At 51.1% G+C, this 18687-nt stretch overlaps 3 protein-coding genes across 3 annotated transcripts; 2 read left to right on the top strand and 1 right to left on the bottom strand.

The window, feature by feature from the left end:
• Positions 1-1129: 1129 nt before the first annotated feature.
• On the top strand, positions 1130-4503 carry TSPAN31 (tetraspanin 31). Its single transcript, XM_010388922.2, has 6 exons — positions 1130-1466; positions 2006-2173; positions 2430-2510; positions 2841-2972; positions 3280-3393; positions 3480-4503. The coding sequence occupies exons 1-6, from the start codon at positions 1404-1406 to the stop codon at positions 3552-3554; spliced, it is 633 nt and encodes a 210-aa protein (XP_010387224.1). The 5' UTR covers positions 1130-1403; the 3' UTR covers positions 3555-4503.
• On the bottom strand, positions 4483-8692 carry CDK4 (cyclin dependent kinase 4). Its single transcript, XM_010388923.2, has 8 exons — positions 8423-8692; positions 7747-7983; positions 7456-7591; positions 7171-7338; positions 6904-7013; positions 5706-5756; positions 5434-5569; positions 4483-4878 (listed from the first exon to the last, which is right to left on the bottom strand). Exons 2-8 carry the CDS (start codon positions 7962-7964, stop codon positions 4786-4788), a joined length of 912 nt encoding a protein of 303 aa, XP_010387225.1. The 5' UTR covers positions 7965-7983; positions 8423-8692; the 3' UTR covers positions 4483-4785.
• Positions 8693-11353: 2661 nt separating this feature from the next.
• On the top strand, positions 11354-16713 carry MARCHF9 (membrane associated ring-CH-type finger 9). The gene is made up of 4 exons (XM_010389010.2): positions 11354-12139; positions 13222-13377; positions 14445-14637; positions 14901-16713. The coding sequence occupies exons 1-4, from the start codon at positions 11777-11779 to the stop codon at positions 15233-15235; spliced, it is 1047 nt and encodes a 348-aa protein (XP_010387312.2). The 5' UTR covers positions 11354-11776; the 3' UTR covers positions 15236-16713.
• The last annotated feature ends 1974 nt before the right edge of the window (positions 16714-18687 follow it).

Here is an 18687-nt window from a genome sequence, read left to right as displayed (position 1 = left end):
CCTGTCAAATATCTCTTCTGCATGCCTTTTTGATATTAATTTCTGAAAGTTTATATCAATACTGTGTCGTTAGACATAAGGGAATTAAAGTTGGAATTGCCCACAGGAACCTGTAAAATGACCTGAAAAGTAATAATTAACATTGATTGTTTACTATGTGCCAGGTACTGTTCTAAGTATTCTACATATATTAACTCATTTAATTCTCACAACCCAAGAGGTAGGTGTGTTGTTATTTATCCCCATTTTACAGATGAGGAAACAGGCACAGACAATTTCTAAGTGCCTGGCCAAAGGTTACACAGCTAGAAGTGGCAATCCAAGTGGCAATCTGACTGTGGCAGTAGACTATAGAATCTAAGTATACACAAACGTAAATCATTCTGTTGAGTTGATTAGAGGGTTTTCTTTTTTTGTTCCTACTGTTTCTTTCTCCTGGGGAGAGAAGGATTATGCCTTTCCCCACCCCCGTGAAAAGGACGGTTTGTCAAAACACTTACTAGGTAATAAAGTTACTGATCAGTCCACCCGTAAGTGAAAAGGTGGAGACTCCTTCCCTTTATCCTCTTGCCTGTCATTTTTTGCAAGCCGTGGATCAGGCGTGTACACTGAAAATGCTGAGCACACCCGTGTGTGCACTTGTGGCAATGCCACACACAATGCGCTGGCCTGAGGTCGCTATTTCCACACTGAATTTCTGCTATATTCACACCCCTTTTAGGAGGGTATATCGTACAGGACATGGGTACTGGCGGACACACAAACGTATGATGATTTGCTGGGTGTTGCTGTGTCCAACCCGCGGACTCTGTGGCCGGGCTCAATAAGCTCAATATGTGGCTCCTTTGGGTGTTCCCGAGCGTGACGCATTAACAAAACAATGGCGTCATCATGAAGTCACTGCAGCACAGGGGGAAGGGAGGGCGGAAGGGCCCTCCCTTTCTGCCCAGCTCTCGGAGCGGCCCCCCACCCGCCCCTCCCGCCGTGTCCCCTTCACCTAAATTCCTCCAGAGCCGTCTCCCTCGAATTAGCCCTCTCCTAACTCCGACCACAGAAAGCTCAGCTTTCAACTCAAGCTTTTGGAGTTTAGACTGTTGTCCCTGAGACAATCTCTAGAAGCCCTGCCCCTAGTTTTCAGTTTCGCCCAATGAAAAAACAAGAGGAGGAGGACAGAGGGCGGGTCAGTGACGTAATGCAGGTTGATTGGCATGCAGGCCTTGGACGTCCAGGATTAGCCACGCATTTCGCCAATCCAGAGGCAGGGGAGGGACGGTGCAGGCGCAGAGAATTGGGTTTGGCTGGCCTCGATTTAAAGAGACAGAAGCTGTCGGGGTCCTGGAAGACGGTCCCCAATACCCTCCCCCCAAGTCCTTGGGACCACTTGGGTCCCCAGAACTGGGGAGATGGTTTGCGGTGGCTTTGCCTGCTCCAAGAATGCGCTTTGCGCTCTCAACGTGGTCTACATGGTGAGGTTTTGGAGGTGGGGGAAGCTTTAGGGCGGAAAGGCCCCGTGGGGAGAATCTCTAGGGTACTTCCGGTGGGGAGAGGGGTGTATAGGGGTTCCGGGAAGATTCCCAGGAACTTCCGGCGAAGAGGGAATTCCTGGGGACTTCCGTGGGAGAGGGAAGACTACCGGTTGATGAAGGGGTTTGTCTGGGGGTGGGGGAATGAACTTAAGGCCGTGGGCATAAGTTCCATCCCTCCCTCCTTGGAACCTCAGTTTCTCCCAAAGTAGAAGTGATAGGATGATCCTGAGGGTTCAGCTTTTGTATTCATAGTACCATCCCTGCCACCCCCTACACCGCATCCCAGCCATTCTAACCTTTGGGAATGCCCAGGGATGCTCCTGGTGGCGATAGCACCACCCCCGTCCCGCCCACCCCCTCCCTCCCTTCACACACCATTCCATTATTCCTTCCCACCACCCCCCCCAAGTCCTCTTGTAATGGCCTTGGGCCGTGCTCATGCTAGAATTCTTGAGATGTATCCTGCTCTTTCTTTGTAGCTGGTGAGCTTGTTGCTCATTGGAGTGGCTGCTTGGGGCAAGGGCCTGGGTCTGGTGTCCAGCATCCACATCATCGGCGGAGTCATTGCTGTGGGAGTCTTCCTTCTCCTTATCGCAGTGGCTGGACTGGTGGGTGCTGTCAGCCACCACCAAGTCCTGCTGTTCTTTGTATCCTGACCTGAAGTGATGGGGGCAACCGGGCTCTTGGGAGGGCTGTCATCTATGGAAGATGTTAAAAGGGTAGTGGACCTCAGGGATCTTGGACATGTCTCCTTGCCCTGCCTTGTCCCATAATCTATGAAACAAGAGCTGATTTTATTGCTTTCAATTTGACATGGTAGTATAAGTTCTATGAACAGATGAGACCAGTTATAGATGGAACATAAAGGAATCTAGGACTTTTTTCCGTAACCTTTCCTCTCAGTACATGATCATCCTTGGTTTGGTCTTCATCTTCCAATTTGTAATCTCTTGCTCATGTCTGGCTATTAACCGAAGCAAACAGGTAAGACAGTACCCTTTCAAGCACTCACTTGCTTTTTAAAATTTTCCTCTTAACCTCGAACTCCTTCCTTAGTCTGGCCCCAGAGCTACCCAGAGATCATCCTTAGGTGCACTGCTTCTGGCCCCTTGGGCTATTTGCTTCCTCTGGAATGTCTGGTTAATTTTTCACGAGGATGATCTAGAGAACCTGAAAAGGTAGATATTTATCGTGTCTATAATTGTGGCACACCGTTATGCTTCTGGTTCACTTCCTTTGCTGGACTAGGGAAATTGAGGCACTTGAACTGATACCGGGATGTAGGGAGACTTACTCTCTGCCCATATCCTCCAGACAGATGTCATCAATGCTTCTTGGTGGGTCATGAGCAACAAGACTCGGGATGAACTGGAAAGAAGTTTTGATTGTTGTGGCTTATTCAACCTCACAACCCTGTATCAACAAGATTATGATTTCTGCACTGCAGTGAGTGTGTTGGGGGTGGTGCAGCAGCCAGGGGAAGTAGGCAACTGGGTAAGGACAATGCCCAAGTTGGCAAATTTAGTTCGAATGTCATTGTTTTTCTCTCTAGAAGCCCTCTTGTATTGGGGCTGTGTGTTGGTGGGGGATGGGGGTGGATAAAGAGGCTGGGGAATTAGCCAAGTCGGATTTTAGTTTGTAGGACGCTGGTCAGATAACAGTAAAGTTTCTAGAGACATTCGGCATAGGTATTGGTGACTAGCAACTTTACATTAGCAACTTTGCATTCTTCACACACACGTTTTATCCTCAGATCTGCAAGAGCCAGAGCCGCACATGCCAGATGTGTGGAGAAAAGTTTCTTAAGCATTCAGATGAAGCCCTGAAAATCCTAGGGGGTGTTGGACTCTTCTTTAGCTTTACAGAGGTACATTCTCCAGTTTCCTCACGCATATCCTTTTTAACTTGAGACTGAGAATTGATTGATTCTTCTCTCTCCCTTTGTTCCTACAGATCCTTGGTGTTTGGCTAGCAATGAGATTTCGGAATCAGAAGGATCCTAGAGCCAACCCCAGTGCCTTTCTATGAGACTTTGGATCCTTCTCACTTCTCTTCTGCTCTAAGCTTTCTCTTCCTCCCTTAGGGAATATCTAGGGTCTGTAACCGTTTTGGTTTCAGAAAAAGGAAAGGCCCCTTGTCAAATCCTCTAAAATTGATGGAATAGTAAGACTTTATGCCTTGACATATTTTAGTGGGAGCCAGACTATAAGGAATAAAAGGAAAAACTTTCTCCCTCTCTCTCCAAGAGGCTATGGGAAGCTTCTGAGGGTACAAAGGATGGGCTGGAGTCATTCTTAGCTGTTTCCCCTCCTCCGTCCACATGCTAGATCGCCTCAACATACCCTGGGGTGTGGCTCTAAGGGTAAATCAGGGACAGAGCCAAGGAGAAAACCACCAAGAACTCTTTCCTGTAATAAGCAGGACCCAGTTTGAGAAAGTTCAGTGAATATAAAAAAGCAATTTAGAAATCTATATTCTTTTTTTTTTTTTTGACATGGAGTCTTGCTCTGTCGCCCAGGCTGGAGTGCAATGGCATGATCTCAGCGCACTGCAACCTCTGCCTCCCGGGTTCAAGCGATTCTCCTGCCTCAATCTCCCAAGTAGCTGGGATTACAGGTGTGCACCACCACACCTGGCTAATTTTGTATTTTTAGTAGAGACAGGGTTTCACCATGTTAGTCAGGCTGGTCTCGAACTCCTGACCTCAGGTGATCCACCCGCGTTGGCCTCCCAAAGTGCTGAGATTATAGGTGTGAGCCACCGTGTCCCCCCTAAAATCCATATTCAAAGAAGCAATTTCAGTTCCTTTCTAAGCTTTGTCAGTCAAGGGGCTCCACTGACTTGCTAGGCCCTGTAACTTAACCAGTCTTTAAGGTTTTGCAGGAAAGTCCCTTCTTCCAAGTGGTTATTCCAAATCACACAATGGCAAAGCCAAACAGAGGAAGAAACATTAAAAAAAAAAAAAAAAAGACCATTATTTCTTTGTTTTGTTTTTCCTGTATAAAAAAGGACCCCAAATATAAAGGTAGGGAGAGGGACAAGAGGGAACATACCCCTTAGTGTAGAGAAATAGTGGGGCAGGAGAAGGAGAAGCCTCAAAAGGAGAGGTAGGAGGGAAATGTTAAGGCAGCAAAGTAATCTCTGTAGAAAGATGGAGGAGGAGCCTCCACAGCCTCAGAGATAAAGGCAAAGATTGCCCTCTCAGTGTCCAGAAGGGAAATGGCAGCTTTTCTTCCTCCCGTGGCAGCCACTCCATTGCTCACTCCGGATTACCTTCATCCTTATGTAGATAAGAGTGCTGCAGAGCTCGAAAGGCAGAGATTCGCTTGTGTGGGTTAAAAGTCAGCATTTCCTGAGGGGAGAGGCAAAGGTCAGAAAACCATGAAGAAAACTGAGAGACTTCTACCCACCCATGACAATACCTGGGATGAGCTCTCTTCTTTTTTTTTTTTTTTTGAGACAAGAGTCTCGCTCTGTTGCCCAGGCTGGAGTGCAATGGTATGATCTCAGCTCACTGCAACCTCTGCCTCCTGAGTTCAAGTGATTCTCCTGCCTCAGCCTCCCAAGTAGCTGGGATTACAGGCATGCACCACCACACCCGGCTTATTTTTGTATTTTTAGTAGAGACAAGGTTTCAACACGTTGGCCAGGCTGATCTCCAACTTCTGACTTCAAGTGATCTGCCCACCTTGGCCTCCCAAAGTGCTGGGATTACAGGCGTGAGCCACCACGCCCAGCCAGGATGGGTTCTCTTCCACATCCCTCTCTGTGGGTGGCCATCTGCAGCTATAATAAAAACTACAGCCCATCTACCAACCAAGTTTCATTAACCACAGTGGCCAGGGCCCTGCACACTGCTCTATTTCTTTCCCCAGTCTCTCCCTATGCCCACAGCCATCTCCAGTACCAGCAGCAGCTGTGCTCCCGACTCCTCCATCTCAGGTACCACCGACTGTACTGGGCGGGGCCCTCTGGGGGGAAAGGCTCCACGGGGCAGGGATACATCTCGAGGCCAGTCATCCTCTGGAGGCAGCCCAATCAGGCTGTGGGGGACAGGAGAACTCTGGTCAGAAGGGTCCTCCAGTTCCCATCCCCATGGGCAGAGCCAGTTGCCATCCTGGGCTCAGCAGAAAGAGGACTCAGAATAGAAAATCTTTTTCTCCCACGTTGGTCACTTACTCAAAGATTTTGCCCAACTGGTCAGCTTCAGAGTTTCCACAGAAGAGAGGCCTAAGGTGAGAAGGACATAAGGTAGCAGTCATTTTCAAAGGTATCTTAGTTGAATGGTTACTGCTTAGTGGCCCAAAATAGAAAGTACAGGGAATAAAGGTCAGTAATTCCAGCACTTTGGGATGCTGAGGTGAGAGGACTGCTTGAGCCCAGGAGTTCCAGATCAGCCTGGGCAAGCAATACCTTGTCTCTTAAAAAAAAAAAAAAAATTGCCGGGCACAGTGGCTCACGCCTGTAATCCCAGCACGTTGGGAGGCTGAGGCAGGCAGATCATGAGGTCAAGAGATTGAGACCATCCTGGCCAACATGGTGAAACCCGTCTCTACTAAAAATACAAAAATTAGCTGGACGTGGTGGCACGCACCTGTAGTCCCAGCTACTTGGGAGGCTGAGTCAGGAGAATCACTTGAACCTGGGAGGCGGAGGTTGCAATGAGCTGAGATTGCACCACTGCACTCCAGCCTGGCAACAAGGCGAGACTCCGTCTCAAAAAGAAAAAAAGGCCAGTCATGGTGGCGTGCACCTATAGTTTCTGCTACTCAGGAGGCTGAGATGGGAGAATTGCTTGAGCCCAGGAGCTAGAGGCCAAAGTGAGCCGTAATTGGGCCATTGCACTCCAGCCTGGGTGACACAGTGAAACCTTATTGCAAAAATAAATAAATAAATAAATAAAGATAATAAAGGGATATGAAGTTTCTAATTTAGAACATTTCAGAGCTTTCTGCTATGGGCAAAGTAGTCAGTAGTATGCAAGTAACAGAATGGGGCCAGGTCCAGTAGTTCACGCTTGTAATCCCAGCACTTTGGGAGGTAGCAGTGGGAGGACTGCTTGAGTGCAAGAGTTCAAGACCAGCCTGGGCAATATACTGAGACCCCCCTCTCTACAGAAATATTAAAAAACTAGCCGGGCATGGAGTGTCAGCTACTTGAGAGGCTGAGATGGGAGGATCACTTAAGCCCAGGAGGTTGAAGCTGCAGTGAGCTGTGATCATGCCATTGCAATCCAGCCTGGGCAACAAAGCAAGCCCTGGTCTCAAAAAAAAAAAAAAAAAAAAAAGAAAAAGGAAGAATGGGCAGGGTGTGGATGTGGTTTATGAACAAGCAATTTGAGGAATTCAAGGTGGTCCAGGGTATGTGGGTCCCATACTTTCGACGAAACATCTCTGCAAAGATACAGCCAACACTCCACATGTCCACAGGTGTTGCATATGTGGACTGCAGAAGAACTTCGGGAGCTCGGTACCAGAGCGTAACAACCTAAAGAGAATAGGAAGAATGGATGGGGACTCCATGGGTTACCACAAAACACAACTTGCTTGACTGAACACATGAAGCACATGACTTCTCAATTGCTACGGGCAATCACTCTCCTACTCCCAACCAGAACCCATTTTGGTACCATCTTTCTACTGACCACGGGTGTAAGTGCCATCTGGTAGCTGTAGATTCTGGCCAGGCCAAAGTCAGCCAGCTTGACTGTTCCACCACTTGTCACCAGAATGTTCTCTGGCTTCAGATCTCGGTGAACGATGCAATTTGCATGAAGGAAATCTAGGCCTCTTAGAAACTGGCGCATCAAATCCTAGTTTAGAAGGGGGAGGTACAGATGCACTGGAAACTAGGCACCATACCTGAAATCCCAGGAGGTTCTACTACAAAGGTCCCAATCCACCTCTCAATGCCTACCAACCCCACTCACCTTGATGGTCTCGGCTGGCAAGCCTGGTGGGGGTGCCTTGTCCAGATACGTCCTTAGGTCTTGGTCTACATGCTCAAACACCAGGGTTACCTTGATCTCCCGGTCAGTTCGGGATGTGGCACAGACGTCCATCAGCCTGCCCAGAGTAAATGCTCACTTTTCAATCCCCTTTAACCCAACATGGCCTCTCATTATTTCCTCAGGGTCCCCACTTCTCTACAGATCACCACACCCCACCTATAGGCTGTCTTTTCCCTTTACTCCCCACTCTCCCCTCCACCACCTTCTCACCGGACAACATTGGGATGTTCAAAAGCCTCCAGTCGCCTCAGTAAGGCCACCTCCCGAACTGTGCTGATGGGAAGGCCTCCTCCAGCTCCTCCTCCATTGGGGACTCTCACACTCTTGAGGGCCACAAAGTGGCCACTGTGGGGATCACGGGCCTTGTACACTGTCCCATAGGCACCGACACCAATTTCAGCCACTGGCTCATATCGAGAGGTAGCCATTCTCAGATCAAGGGCGACCCTACAATCACAGACTCCTATCACCAAAAGTCCCTTACAGAATTAGGATGGTACGAGCCTGCAGCAACAAAGGGATTCCCAAAAAAAAAAGCACAAAGAGCAACACTAGCATCCCATCCCCCGCTCCCAGTCTTCCTTGGGGCCGGCCCCAGAGATAACACAATGACTCAATACCAACCCCTCCAGCCACGTGAGGCCCTGCAATAAAAAACGCATTTTCCTTTGGGACAATCGCGCCCTGCACAAAGATCACACATGACACATGCCTTGCATCGAAGATCCTACACCTCAGTCCCTAAAATTATACTTTCCCATGACCACAAAGGCCCCACTTCCCGCCCTTAAGCGACCCTTCCATAACCAGCTCGCGAAACGAACGCGTAGAAAACTGTGAGGGGGGCGGGCACTGGTTCTCATTCCTGGGAAGGGACTGCACTTACCTCACGCCAGGCAGGGGTGCTGCGGGGGCGGCCCGTTATCGGGGCCCCGGAGCTGGTTCCTACGGCCCCATACACCCGAGCTCGGTCCGGTGCAGCTGGACGCAGAGGGCCAGACCATAGACACAGGCCGCAAGCTAGAGAGGCCCCCTCACCCCCACCCTCACCATGTGACCAGCTGCCAAAGAGGCGCGCGGAAACTGGGAGGGCGGGGCGAACGCCGGACGTTCTGGGCACGTGACCGCCACCCATGCGCGGAGGGGTGGCCAGGAGCCGCTTTGACGGGGAGGAGGGCGAAGAGTGTAAGGGGGCGGAGGGGCGATGGCAGCCACGTGATCTGTTGCTATCACACGTGACAGCTTGACATTGCTTTGAGGAGCAGAGGTGTGGTTACGCGGCGGGCACGTGACTGGCTGCCACAACCCCCGCCGCGGGGGGGCGCGGTAGGGGGACAAGAGAGGGTGGAGCCCGAGGCGGTGCCATGGCAACCTAGGCCACCCAGAGCCCAACTCCCGGCTGAAGGATTGTCTCACTACCGGTCTGAAGGCTGAACTCCAGTCTCACTACCGGTCTTTCAGCCTGTCTATATTGGGGAGGGGATGGGAGTTGGGGTACCAGAGGTGATGCTGTCACCTTTTCGCTCCACTATGATAAAACATACTCTCATTTGTGTCATTGATTCATTCATTAATTCTACAACATTTTACTGAGTGCTTGCTTCCAGTGTGTATGTGAGTTTTTATTTTGTTTTGTTTCTGGTGTCTGTCACTGGCCCTTTAAAGTAGTGGTACGACTATCTAGAAAGATGGAGCCAACAATGGGGTCTCCTAAAATAGGGAGTAAACAATGCCCATTTGAGGGCAAAACTACGATTAAAGGACGGACAGAAAGCAGATTAATACGGTAATCCAACAGGTTCAGTGACAAGGTAACGCCCCCTCTTTTCTCAACTTCCAAACCTCCCTGGGAGTGTTAATGCAAAGACTTGAGGCCATCTGGCAGAGAAGTTATTGATGAGCAGGAGACAGGAATACTTGACCTTTAAGTTTTTTTTTTTTTCCCAGTAGGACGGTTCTATGATTATGTGATATATATGTGTATATATACTTCTATGTATATATGTATGTATATATTATTTATTATATGTAATATATAAGATGGATACAGGAGTGTACGTGTGCAAGAAAGTTACCACCACACCCCCTGCACCCTCCAGACCACCACAATGAATGAAAATGACATGACTCCTTCTGTAAACCTTGTGACTGCTCATTTGGGGCATTGTGCTTCTTTTTCCCTAGTGCCGCTTTCTTAGCACTTAACGGTGTCCAGAACACACTTTTTCCCAAATGGCCTCTGCCCACAGACACCGAGGTAGACATAGGTAGATTTCTCCTACTTTCTTTGTTTTATTGGCTCCAAGGTCTTCATGTCCCAGCCCTTTGAGGGTATGGGAGTAAAGGAGGAAAGCGGTTAGTGTCTCATTTGTGAGAATTCGTGTAAAATCTAAAGCCATTTTATTACCCTATTTGCCACTCCTTCCACTCTAACTTCTCTTTTCCTTAACCATCTGGCTGAGAATATAAGAGTTCAAATTAGAAGATGAATATAAACCATGATTTAGAGCAAAATGGAATACATGTTAATACAGATGCCGCCTCTTTCCATCCTGATACTTGTAGCCCTGGGTCCCTCTTGGCAAGGGCATCTGGAACACTAGTAAGAAAAATCTCAAGGACTGAACTGACTAAGGGGCTCGAGAGGTGAATGTTTTATTGGCTACCTTGCTAGGGGTGGGTGCTTTGTAAGCCTTCTGGAAGGTGAAGATAAGTGTCTGAGTTTTTCAAACTCCCTTCCCACACCAGCATTCCCCACTTCAGCCTCACCTTCCACATAAGCCCTTCGCACCTTACTGTCTTTAGAACAGAAGCCGTCTTCTCTGTCTGCTTGGGTCCCAGCCCCTTTTTCTGATTCATTCATTAGTCCATCCAAAACATTTGAATACTTCATGGGAACATTACTGTCTCTCCATCACTTTCTATTGAGGAACCTTAATTTGGTAGTCTGTCCCAGGCTCTGTCCCCTCCCTTCTTCTGTTAATTACTCTTTCACTGATTAATTTTTTTCCCAGTGCATTTGACCCAATGAGCTCCCCTGGAATCCCTTTTCCCTCAGCTTTGCAAAGGGAAGGAGAGGGAGAATGTAAGTGTAAGGCAGAAAAAAATGTGATGGGGGTAGAGCTTTTTCTCAGAGTGAAGCCTCCATAAGAGCAAAGGGCTAAGTGTGTGTGTTGTTCACTTCAATGTAGTGGAGGTGAGGGCAGGAGAGTACCAGGAAAGACACTCCCATCCCTTTAGCACTTCTGCCTCCCCTGCTCACTCACCTCCTTCACACATTACAATCACAGGCTTCTGTTTCTCAGACAACCCGACTCCATTCCTTACACACCGCTCTTTCCCAGTCCCCATAGAGCACACTTTTCAGCCTTTTGGGTAAAGTGTATATTGCTTGAGTCCCTCCGTTGCCCATGTACCTCCTTCACACCTCCGACCCTTGAACAGCTCTTTCTTTGCACATTCCCATTTTGCACAAGCCTCTCCCTCCCCGGTACACCTGCGTCCTTTGACCACTCACCTTCCATGCTCACTCGTTCATCTCCCACTCCCAGACACACACCTAGTCTATTCGTGTGCACACTCCCCTTCCTTGGCCACTCCCCTTTCTCCACCCTCCTCGGGCTCCCACACTTGCCCCCGCCCCTAGGGACACCTGCTCTTGCGGGGCAGGGCGGGGATGCGCAGCCGCGGCCCTTTCTCTCCCCCTCCCCGCCCCGCCCCTCCCTCCATCCTTCACCCGCTCCCCGGCGCCCGCCCCGCCCGCCCCGCCCGCCGCTCCGGGGGGGTCTCCGCCGCCGCCGCCGCCGCCGCCGGAAGGAGCCGCCATTTGCCACCGCCGAGCGCACGGGCCGAGCCAAGCCTGATCCCGGAGCCGGGGGGGCTGGGACCGGGAGGACGGCGATGGGGGGCGGCCCCGCCGCAGGAGGACCCGGGCGCGTAACCCCGGGGGCCCGGCCCGCTCCGGACCCAGACCCGCGGGGTGCGGCACCCTGAGCCCCCCTCCCCGCCTCCTGCCCTGGCCATGGACGCCCACCCCGCCGCCCCCGGGCCGCCAGCCCACTCGGCCCCGTAAGCACCGGAGCCCCGGCTGTGGCAGCAGTGAACGGCGGTCGCAGGCCCGGAAGACCCTGGTCCGGCTCAGCTCTCCAGCGCGCGCCCCCTTCCTGGCCTTGTCCTCTCCCCTCCCCCAGCCGCCAGCGAGCCCCTCTTGCACGCCGCCCCCCGCCCCAGCGCCCGGACGATGCTCAAGTCTCGGCTCCGCATGTTTCTGAACGAGCTGAAGCTGCTGGTTCTGACAGGCGGGGGGCGGCCCCGGGCCGAGCCGCAGCCCCGGGGGGGCGGGGGAGGCGGCTGCGGCTGGGCGCCCTTCGCTGGCTGCTCCACCCGGGACGGCGACGGCGACGGCGACGAGGAGGAGTACTACGGGTCGGAGCCGCGGGCTCGGGGCCTGGCCGGCGACAAGGAGCCGCGGGCCGGACCCCTGCCGCCGCCCGCACCGCCGCTGCCGCCCCCGGGCGCACTGGACGCCCTGTCGCTCAGCAGCAGCCTGGACAGCGGACTCCGAACCCCTCAGTGCCGGATCTGCTTCCAGGGCCCGGAGCAGGTCAGGCCTGGGCACCTGGCCGGGCGCGGAGGGGTGGGGGCGCGCACCTGGGGTGTCAGCGGAGACTGCGAGCAGAGGCGGTGCCTAAGGAGGCTGGGCGGGCCCCAGGACCCGGAGTGGGAATGGGGTGAGGCGGAGTGGGAATGGGGTGAGGCGGAGTGGGAATGGGGTGAGGCCGAGGGGCTGGCAGGGGACTCCTGGAGCTCTTGTTTGTGTTGGAGGGTCAAGGGTCCCCAGGAAGGGGTGGGGCTTTCTCCCCGGAGAGCACAAAATCCATCTCACCCATTAACAGGGACTGCTGTTCTCTCCTATTTGCCTCGCCCCAGGGTCTCCGTAAGCTGAGGGGACCTGTTCTCTTGCAGGTGGGCAGAAAAGAGAGTGCTTCTGTGCCCACCTAGAAGGGAGGGGCCCAGCCAGCGCCCTTGCTTAGCTCAGTATTTCTCCCTATGGGGTACTTTCTTTCACTTCCCATCCTGCAACTTTCTATCTCATTCTAAAGAGTATTCTTTGTTAAAATTTTATGGGCAAAGTTGTCCCAAAATAGTGCTAGGAGGGTGTCTCTGTGTAGTGAGAATTTATTCCTTGATTAAAGGGAAACACCCTTCACTCCCACCTCCGCGATTTCTCCCTTTTAATACGTAGAAACCGAGGACCGTAACCCATCCCAGTTTGCGCCAGATCTGTGAAGTAACTTTACAGTGATGGGGTGGGGGAAGGAAAGCATGGCTCAGAAGCTCTAACCCTCTCCTCCCTCCAGATCCTAAGAGGAAGCCTTTCCTTTGAGAAGTCTTAAAGACCACCCATCCCAAATTCTAGGAAAAGAGAAGACCCAGTCCTTCTCCCCTCTAATCCCCCCATCCCTTTCCATCCCTCATCTCTTTGGTATGGGAAGTTTCCCTTGATCTCCAAGGGAAACTTATTTTCTGTTGCAGCCTTACTTAACCTCTTGCCCTATCTTGGGTGAAAGGCCTGAGTTTTTTAAGGTGGGCAAGTGACCTGAAGAGGTTTCCCTGCCTGGGAGCGCGGCCGAGTGGGGTCGGGGTGGTGATGACTGACACGGTCCCTCCTCACTCTTCCTCCAGGGGGAGCTCTTGAGCCCCTGCCGCTGCGACGGCTCAGTGCGCTGCACGCACCAGCCCTGCCTCATCCGCTGGATCAGCGAGAGGGGCTCCTGGAGCTGTGAGCTCTGCTACTTCAAGTACCAGGTCCTGGCGATCAGCACCAAGAACCCACTGCAGGTGAGGTGCAAGGAGAGGACTCAGAGACTGGGCGAGGACTTTTTAGCTATTGGAATCAGGAACCTTCCAGGAGGCCTATTTCATTGACTCTTTTCCCAAAGCCACCCTTCCCCAACAATTACTGCAGTCGCCTGTGTGTCTGTATATCCTTCCTCCCTTAATTTATTCACAAAAACATTTACAGGGTGCCACTTATATTCCAGGCACTGTTCTAGGCACAGGAATAACCACCACTCCCCACCCGACACACACACACACACGCACACACACACACACACACACACACACAGAGAGAGAAAAGAAAAAGAAAACAGAAAAAATGCCGGGCGCCGTGGCTCACGCCTGTAATCCCAGCACTTTGGGAGGCCGAGGCGGACGGATCACAAGGTCAAGAGTTTGAGACCAGCCTGGCCAACATGGTGAAACGCCGTCTCTACTAAGAATACACAAATTAGCTGGGCGTGGTGGCGTGTGCCTGTAATCCCAGCTGCTCGTGAGGCTGAGGCAGGAGAATCCTTGAGCCCGGGAGGCAGAGGTTGCAGTGAGCCGAGATCACAGCCACTGCACTCCAGCCTGGGCAACAGAGCAAGACTCTGTCTCAAAGGAAAAAAAAAAGAAAAGAAAAAATGATTTTGATGATGATAGCAAACGTGTAGTATTTTCTGTGTCAAGTTTTGGTGTGTATTAACTCTTTTAATCTTCACAATAATCTTATTAGTTAGATACTGTTGTTATCCCCTTTTACAAATGAGGATACTGATGCACAAAGATTTGAAAACTTACCCAAGGTTACTTAGCCAGTAAGTGATGGAGTCAAGATTTGGGATTCAAATCTAGATGTTTTGGTTTCAGAGCACTTGCCCAATCCTGTCTTTTTAAAATAAGACAGACAAGTGGTGTCAGACAAGTGCCACGTTCTAGATTTAATCAAGGCACAGAGAAGACAGATGTTGATCCTGCCTGAAGGTTTTAGGGAAGGTTACTGGAGCACCCTGCTCTTCAGGGCCACCCATCACCTGGCCCTCCATCCCTTTCTGGGACTCTTTGGAGCCCTTTCTCCCACACAGTGGCAGGCCATCTCCCTGACGGTCATCGAGAAGGTCCAGATTGCTGCCATAGTCCTGGGCTCGCTCTTCCTGGTTGCCAGCATCTCCTGGCTCATCTGGTCCTCACTCAGCCCTTCAGCCAAGTGGCAACGACAGGATCTGCTCTTTCAGATCTGCTACGGCATGTATGGCTTCATGGATGTCGTCTGCATAGGTGAGGGCACCTCTCTCTCCTTTACCTGCTCTGTATCTTCCTCTTACACACCTGACTCCCCTGCCCATCCCCTCAGTTTCATGGCTTTATTTTCTGCCACTGGGGGCCTTTAGTGCTATCCTGGTGCCCCCTCAACCCACTTCCCTGCTTCTCCAGGGCCCTTTGCAACTGTATCTTCTCACTCTGAAGAAATGCTTGCTTAAGTACCTCTGGCCTAGATCTAGGCCACAGTTAACCCTGGATTTCTTATCCCTATTGCTCAGGCCTCATCATCCATGAAGGATCCTCTGTCTACCGCATCTTCAAGCGCTGGCAGGCAGTGAACCAGCAGTGGAAGGTCCTAAATTATGACAAGACCAAGGACATAGGAGGAGATGCAGGGGGAGGGACGGCAGGGAAGCCGGGCCCCAGGACCTCACGGACGGGCCCCACCTCTGGGGCCACCAGCCGCCCCCCAGCTGCCCAGCGCATGCGGACGCTCTTGCCTCAGCGCTGCGGTTATACAATCTTGCACCTCCTTGGGCAGCTGCGGCCACCAGATACCCGTTCCAGCTCCCATTCTGGCCGAGAGGTTGTCATGAGGGTCACTACAGTCTGAACTGGACTCCAGGAGCAGGGATCTTGAGTCAATGCATCAGTCAGAGAAGAGCTCTCATGACTGCTGGAGGTACCAGCTGGACAAGGTGTTTGGGGCATGCTGCCCCCATCACCTAGGATCTCTGTGGGCAGCCTCAAGCTGGAGACATTGTCTGGCCTCACTGCCCACTGGGTAGAGACACCTGGATGACATTTCAGTACCCACTGGCAGCTCCTCACACTCATCCAGAGATGGCCGGTGGGCAGGCGGGGAGAGCAGCTTTCTTTCCCTGGAGAGAACCGTCTTTACCTCAGCTCCTAGGGCCTCCAGCCCCCCAGCTCCACCATGGTGACTTGGTGAAGGGGGACCAATGCCAGAAGAAAGGGGCTGTAGACCCCTATTCCCCACCCCATGGCCACAGGGCATCTGGCAATAAGACTAATATACATTGACCTCCCGTTCCCTGCATGAGGGCGGGGGACTTCCCCCTGCTCCATCCCCCATTGCATGGGGGAAGGGCATAAAGAATCATTTATATGCACATGGAGACTCCTTTCTCATCTGGGGCTTTTCTGGAGGGTTGGGAGGTGTGGGGAGGTTTCTCTGCACAGGTTGCAAATCCCAAATGCAGCAGTGGGTTCCGAGTTGTAGGTGTGACTCCCATTTGCTGGTGAATAATTCATGTTGGCTGCTAGGTGGCAGTGCTCAGAGGTATCTAGGGGTAGACCTGGACCTGCCACCTATGAGTTGTATGATTTAGAAAAAAATCTCTTGGCTATGGTTTTCCTGTCTACCTCATAGGGTTGGAATAAGGATAAATGAGGGACAGGTTGGATGTCGTTGCAAAGAGAATCAGCAATGACATAGGGAGATTTCTAGAATAGTTGATGGTTCATTTATTTCAAATAGTAGCTGGTATAACAAATTCTAAAATGTGTTTTTCATCTGAAGTTGCACAGAATCTTGGAATTTTGTGTTGAGTGACATAATAGGTATGGAAATATGAGGGAAAATAGACATTGCAAATGTGAAGCATGGTGATTATTTGTAAGAATGAGAACTCCTCTGACTGAATATTTGGGCCTGTGGGCTGGGGAAGGCTGGAGCCATCCGCCTTTTTCTGGAGATCATCTGGGTTCTTTTAGCCCTTCGCAAGTACTGTGCTCACCCAGAAAAGCAGTGTGAAGTGAATTTGGACTCATCTGGAGTGAGATGGAGGGAACCCCCCTCCTCAGTTATGAGTCTCCAACCCCAGTTTAAGCTATTTCTATGGCAGTTTAGGGTCACAGGTTTGATCCCAGTGTGCCGAGCTAGTGGTATTAATGGATGGCATTATGTTTGGAGGCAGCAGCATAGAGGACTGTTGTTTATAGAGAAAAGATTTGGGAAAGACTGGTTAAAATGTGGGTCAGCCTGAAGGCTGGGCACTTTCTTCTGTGACCTTGGGGTTGTGTATTATATGAATGATGCTGTTTTTTAAGTAAACCATTCATCAGCAATTAAGTAATTCCTTCATTCACAGCTAAAGTTAGATCTGGAGGCCTTTCTTATTATTGATCCTTCTCTCAGGGAAGGTTCTGCTCTGCCTCCTTCGTCCCTGGGGATGTGTTGGAGAAAATGATTCTCTTGTAAAGGCCTACACATATACTTGCCCAGGAAACCTTGATCCCCTCGCCTCTCCCAAAAGGGGGAGGGGGTGGGGGGGGGGGGGGTCTTTGTCGCTGTCCATGGTGCTGGCATCCAGACTAACCTAGGGATGTAGGAACTAAAGCTGGACTGGGGTTCAAGTAATTTCAAAGTGTGGAAGTATATAACTTCCAATTTCTGAGGGAGTAGAGTGGAGAGGGAGCTGAGACTGAGTCCTCCATCTGCTCAGTAGGAAACTTTCCCCAGAGAGAGAACCCTCTATACCCCCCAAGTTGGGAGACAGAAAGGCTAGACTTTCCTGATTTGCCATTCACAGAAGAGGTGGTGGGGACCAAATGGGGGATTGCAAATCAGAGTGACTACTATTATCTATACTGGCAGGTAGGGCTCAGGCATATAGGACACATGTGGAGCTTCCTGTACCAAGCCTGAGCTGTCCTCTGTGATGGATCTGCAGGGAAGGTTAGACATACCAAAGAAAATAGACATACTCACACACAAACACACTGTATCCATTTACACTCTGGGTCCTAAAATGAGGCGAAGTGGGACACTTTCCCCTCTCCTTCAGCACTAATGGAAGTATTGGTATGGGGGTTGGGGCCAGCAATCAGTATGGTCTCCTCTTCTTCCCTTTTTCCAACTTAAAAAGATCATTGTCCAGGAAAGGGGTCATGGAAACTACTGCCCTCCTCAAGTGGGCATTCCTACTTGCCCACTGGAAAACAGGGAGTACGAGTGGGCAGAATTATCATCACTGATTCCAGGGGAAAGGGTCTGACCACAAGCTGGGCTTTATTCTCCCTCAAAGCTCAAATCTGTTAAAAATTTGGTCATTTACGTTCAAATTGAGTTCAGTAATAGAGGAATAGGGGTGGAGACTGAGTATACAGTAGGGAAGGAGTTGAGAAGGTCAGAAAATTGCACAGAAAGCTTGATCTTTTTACGAGGCTTTGGGTCCTCCCTGCCCCTCTGTAGATCTTGCATAATTAGATGCCCCCGCAGAAGGCCTGGTGGCTAAATGGAGTTTCTGTGGTCAGGGAGCCATGTCTAGGCCAGGAGACCAAGGTGTGGAGGAGGAAGAAGTGTGAAGTGAAATCTCCATTTACACCCAGCTAATTGGAATAGGGTGAGGGGTAGGGGAAGTGGGGCAAGTCTTGACATGGGGAGGGTAATCTGGGATGCAGAAGGAACTGTGCAGTGTGCTGAGAGATTTATTTGGATGGAAGATGAGTTAATCTGTATACATCACAAGAGGAGAGCTGTGCCCAGCCTCTGGGGGGCCAGAGAATGCTGACTCAGGGAAACAGGCTCCCTCTGCCCACTGCCCTTATCCTGCTTCAGTGCCCCAGGGCTTCTGGCCACCCCCACACTCAGCTTTCATTCTGTCTGTCTGATTCCACTTCTCTGCTTGTATCCCTTCCTCTGAAGGAAATTATCTTGGAAGAACTGTTCCAGAGAGGGCAGAGTGACCAATCTAGGACTTCCTTCAATCCTGGCAGTCCGAAAGCACTTTCCTTACCAGAGTCAGCAATCTCTGCAAATCCCTAGCTCCCGGCCGATTTTACAGCTTAGCCCCTGCAGTTACTTTTCACCCCCCGCCCCCTTAATCTCTTCCAGGAAGCCAGACTAGACTTGGCTGTTCCCACTACAGACAGAAACATGTCTGGGTTAGTGTTACAAACTACTCTTCCAGGCATCCAGACCTCCCATTGTTATGGGGGTCACCCCCAGGACCTGAGAAACCAAGGTGGGAGATGGGAGGGTTAGGGTCTTACCTCCAGGTCTTGTAGGAAGTGGTAATATGTGAGAAATAAGTCAAAGTC

Source organism: Rhinopithecus roxellana, chromosome 10, assembly GCF_007565055.1.
Source record: "Rhinopithecus roxellana isolate Shanxi Qingling chromosome 10, ASM756505v1, whole genome shotgun sequence".
NCBI classification, from domain to species: domain Eukaryota; kingdom Metazoa; phylum Chordata; class Mammalia; order Primates; family Cercopithecidae; genus Rhinopithecus; species Rhinopithecus roxellana.
The sequence above is the reverse complement of the archived record's forward strand: the minus strand, read 5'-3'. Positions and strand labels throughout refer to the sequence as shown.

Bases quoted from the DNA above. Each gene is read 5' to 3' on its own strand.
- TSPAN31 (XM_010388922.2), top strand. From the start codon at position 1,404: ATGGTTTGCGGTGGCTTTGCCTGCTCCAAGAATGCGCTTTGCGCTCTC. The intron at 2,511-2,840 runs GTAAGACAGTAC...CATATCCTCCAG, and splicing joins CTATTAACCGAAGCAAACAG to ACAGATGTCATCAATGCTTC. The intron at 3,394-3,479 runs GTACATTCTCCA...TTGTTCCTACAG, and splicing joins TCTTCTTTAGCTTTACAGAG to ATCCTTGGTGTTTGGCTAGC.
- CDK4 (XM_010388923.2), bottom strand. From the start codon at position 7,964: ATGGCTACCTCTCGATATGAGCCAGTGGCTGAAATTGGTGTCGGTGCC. The intron at 7,592-7,746 runs GTGAGAAGGTGG...TACTCTGGGCAG, and splicing joins GAACATCCCAATGTTGTCCG to GCTGATGGACGTCTGTGCCA. The intron at 5,757-6,903 runs GTATGGGACCCA...TTCTCACCTTAG, and splicing joins GCAGAGATGTTTCGTCGAAA to GCCTCTCTTCTGTGGAAACT.
- MARCHF9 (XM_010389010.2), top strand. From the start codon at position 11,777: ATGCTCAAGTCTCGGCTCCGCATGTTTCTGAACGAGCTGAAGCTGCTG. The intron at 13,378-14,444 runs GTGAGGTGCAAG...TCTCCCACACAG, and splicing joins GCACCAAGAACCCACTGCAG to TGGCAGGCCATCTCCCTGAC. The intron at 14,638-14,900 runs GTGAGGGCACCT...CCTATTGCTCAG, and splicing joins CATGGATGTCGTCTGCATAG to GCCTCATCATCCATGAAGGA.